General features: G+C 39.9%; 1 protein-coding gene across 2 annotated transcripts in view; it reads right to left on the bottom strand.

The window, feature by feature from the left end:
- Positions 1 to 310: 310 nt before the first annotated feature.
- Positions 311 to 2,888, bottom strand: part of LOC111390711 (homeobox protein knotted-1-like LET12) — a 4,563-nt gene continuing 1,985 nt past the window's right edge. The window contains exons 2-6 of one of the 2 annotated variants that reach the window (XM_023015794.1): positions 1,843 to 1,963; positions 1,515 to 1,696; positions 1,302 to 1,433; positions 850 to 986; positions 311 to 767 (exon numbers count right to left, since the gene is read on the bottom strand). In XM_023015794.1, coding sequence (XP_022871562.1) covers positions 728 to 767; positions 850 to 986; positions 1,302 to 1,433; positions 1,515 to 1,696; positions 1,843 to 1,963 — 612 coding nt within the window. In that variant the 3' untranslated portion in view covers positions 311 to 727. The remainder of the gene's footprint in view (positions 768 to 849; positions 987 to 1,301; positions 1,434 to 1,514; positions 1,697 to 1,842; positions 1,964 to 2,888) is intronic. The other variant, XM_023015795.1, reaches the window with a different exon arrangement.

Below are 2,888 nucleotides of genomic sequence, written 5' to 3'. Positions count from 1 at the left end.
ACTCCATTCGCTCAGATCTTGGGCGTCTTACAAGCTTGGGCGATGATGTTATTGTGTTCGTGAGCTTGCATTGCATTCATTAATAACCCTGTTTGGACCTTTATCCTGAATTGCCCAATTGGGCTTTATTCTTTGGGCTATTCGATTTGAACTACACTTTTAATGTGTAAACAGTAATCATGGCAAAAGAGAGGAAAATTACTGCATCTATAGCGCAGAAGATCAAAATGAATCTCTTATCTTGGATTGACCCATTCCCCACCCCTGGGAAATCCAACCACATTTAGTGTTTTCATGACGCAATGGGAGGGAAAAAAAAATGAGCATTCAATCATCTTTGGGGAACACGTACAGCAGACAACAGAAATAGTATAATCCATCCATGGAAAAACCAAGGGTCATTTAAATACACATTCTGAAAGAGTAGAATTGGCGCCAATAATGGTGATATGAGCAAAACAAAAATATTTCAGTTCAACCTCTTCCTACTCGTATGTTCATCTCATTGAACTCAACAAGTTGTATACTGTTATAGTTTCTACATGTTTTCAGCAGTGCAGAGCAAGTCGCCATCAGTTTCAGTTCTTCACGCTCTCGTCGACCACATTTTATAACCATTGCTATTTCTGAAGTAACTATTCTTCCAACAGCAAAACTGGCTACAGAAACCTTGCAGGGATGTGAACATGAAGAATAAACTAGTTTCTTCAACTCATCATTTTTCCATTCACATAAAGCATTCATTGGTTGCTTTGTCACCTGCACTACTATTTAATCCCAAAACCAAGTTGGTATATGGCTCATACAACAATGCAGTATCTGATTAAGCAAACAAGGGATGATATCTACCTCTTGCGTTTGCTTTTGTGAGAAGTTGATGACGAAGGATTACTGTGCCAATTCCTTTTTCTTTGGTTGATGAACCAGTTGTTAATCTGTTTTAGTTGCAACCCAGTTTCCAGCACCAGTTTTCCTTTATCTTCCTCCTGCACAACAAAGCTGTTAAGACACTATAAAAAATTTCAAATACAGGTCAAAATTGGTTCTAAGATATCAAGGATATGCAGATATATGTCAAGGCTGAACGCAGTCTTAACAAAAAGAAATTCATGGATTCATCGCGACATTTTCAGAACGGTTTTTAGGCTATAACCAGACCAGTTTTGGGCTGGTTCCCGATTTTTAAGTCAAACCAACCAGATAGCTGGTTCTTAAAACATTGGTACTAATAAATAAAAAGACAAGTTCATGCACTGAGTAGAGTATCAATAGCAGCCGTGGTGTTCTGTAATTATGCCTACCGTAGGATATGGCCACTTGGAATGAGTTTGCCACCAGGTTTTTAAGACAGATGTAGTGTCCCCCGGAAGTTTTCCAGCTCTTCTTTTACGTAAAATTTCCTCTCTGACGTCCACGATCTTCTCCTTGTAACCCTATAAGAAGAAATCTGACTACATTTAATTCCATTGATTACATGAACCAACGGCTAAACTGTATAGTTAGTGGTTTACTACCTGTTTAAGCTCGTGTTTCAGTTCTAGTCGCACACGCTCCATCAAGGACCTCTCGCTTTCTGTGGGCACCAAAGGACCAAATCCCATGTTGTCTGATCCATTTAGACTTTCATCAAACAAGTTAGTTTCTTCACTATCGTCATCAGACATGGTTGCTCCTGTACCTTCACCTGGTGGTACCCCTGTCAAGTAACAATCAAAAGGGATCATATGTGCATCAGTTTAATGAATAGGCTCCACACTGAAATCAAATGGTAAAAAGTAATAAATGTAAATTCTAGTTCTTAAATGAAATAAAGGAAAACTAGAAAAAGAATGAGATGATCACCTGTCAAGCTTTGCAGCGATTGCTCGAGCTCCCAACAAGCCATGACTGCTTCCATTGCATGAACACGAACATGTTGTTGAAGTTGCTCTTTGAAGGAAGCGAGCAGTAGAACATAATGCGTCTACATCAGAAAGAACAAGAAAATAAAGGAAGAGACAAAGGGAAGATTTAGAAGAAAACTCGAAAGCAAGAAACTGTCTTGTAAAACTATTGAATTTAATCATGTTGTTTGGGCTGTGATGCCAAAAGCCCAGTCCAAATAATCAGGGGGCGATGATGATAAATTGGGCTCGACCCATAGATACTACACCATTGCCCAATTACTCAAGTGAACTGGACCCGAGCCCAATACGAGTGTGATGTGTGCTGCTCCAGACCATTGATCATCTACTGAAATCAACGGTGCTTCCTTCTTGATATATATAGGGCATTTGGGGTTGCCCTAGACGCGTCTTTCATTCTTGAGTTTTATAGAACCCTCTGGATTCTCTCTGAGTCGTTTGGTTTTCCTTCGTCTTCTTCATTTTTCTTCCTGGAACTTCTGGTCTCAGATTCAGTAGTAAATCTTTGAGTCTTTGTGATTCGTATCGTGAAGGAAACTGTGATGTCTCTGTGGTGTCATTTTGGTTTGTGGAAGTAGTTGCAATCCGTGTATTGAGGGTTAGAGTTTGGGTTCCATACTTGAACAGACGGGTACAATGTTCTGAGCCCTAGGTTTCTCAAGACCCTTGATGTTAATGGTCAATTCTGAGTTGTAAATCTGAAGAAGAACTTTATTCTTTTGTTGTTCTTGGTTATTCGATTTCTTGACTTAATACATGTTGGTAACATAACTATGTTCTTATACACTAGAACATGGGAGGAAGTCTACTGAGAGATTAGCCCCAATGGCACATCTCCAAGTGGTAAAAGAGGAGGGTGGAGAAATCCAACTTTACTTGAGGTTGCTGCGTCAAGGGTTCGAATCCTGAAATATGGATTTGGCTCTTGGGTAAGTGCAAGTGTACAAGCAGTCTTCCACCCTGTACCCTTGGAGGCATAACCTG

This window comes from Olea europaea, unplaced genomic scaffold (assembly GCF_002742605.1).
Source record: "Olea europaea var. sylvestris unplaced genomic scaffold, O_europaea_v1 scaffold707, whole genome shotgun sequence".
In the NCBI taxonomy this organism is placed as follows: domain Eukaryota; kingdom Viridiplantae; phylum Streptophyta; class Magnoliopsida; order Lamiales; family Oleaceae; genus Olea; species Olea europaea.
The sequence above is the reverse complement of the archived record's forward strand: the minus strand, read 5'-3'. Positions and strand labels throughout refer to the sequence as shown.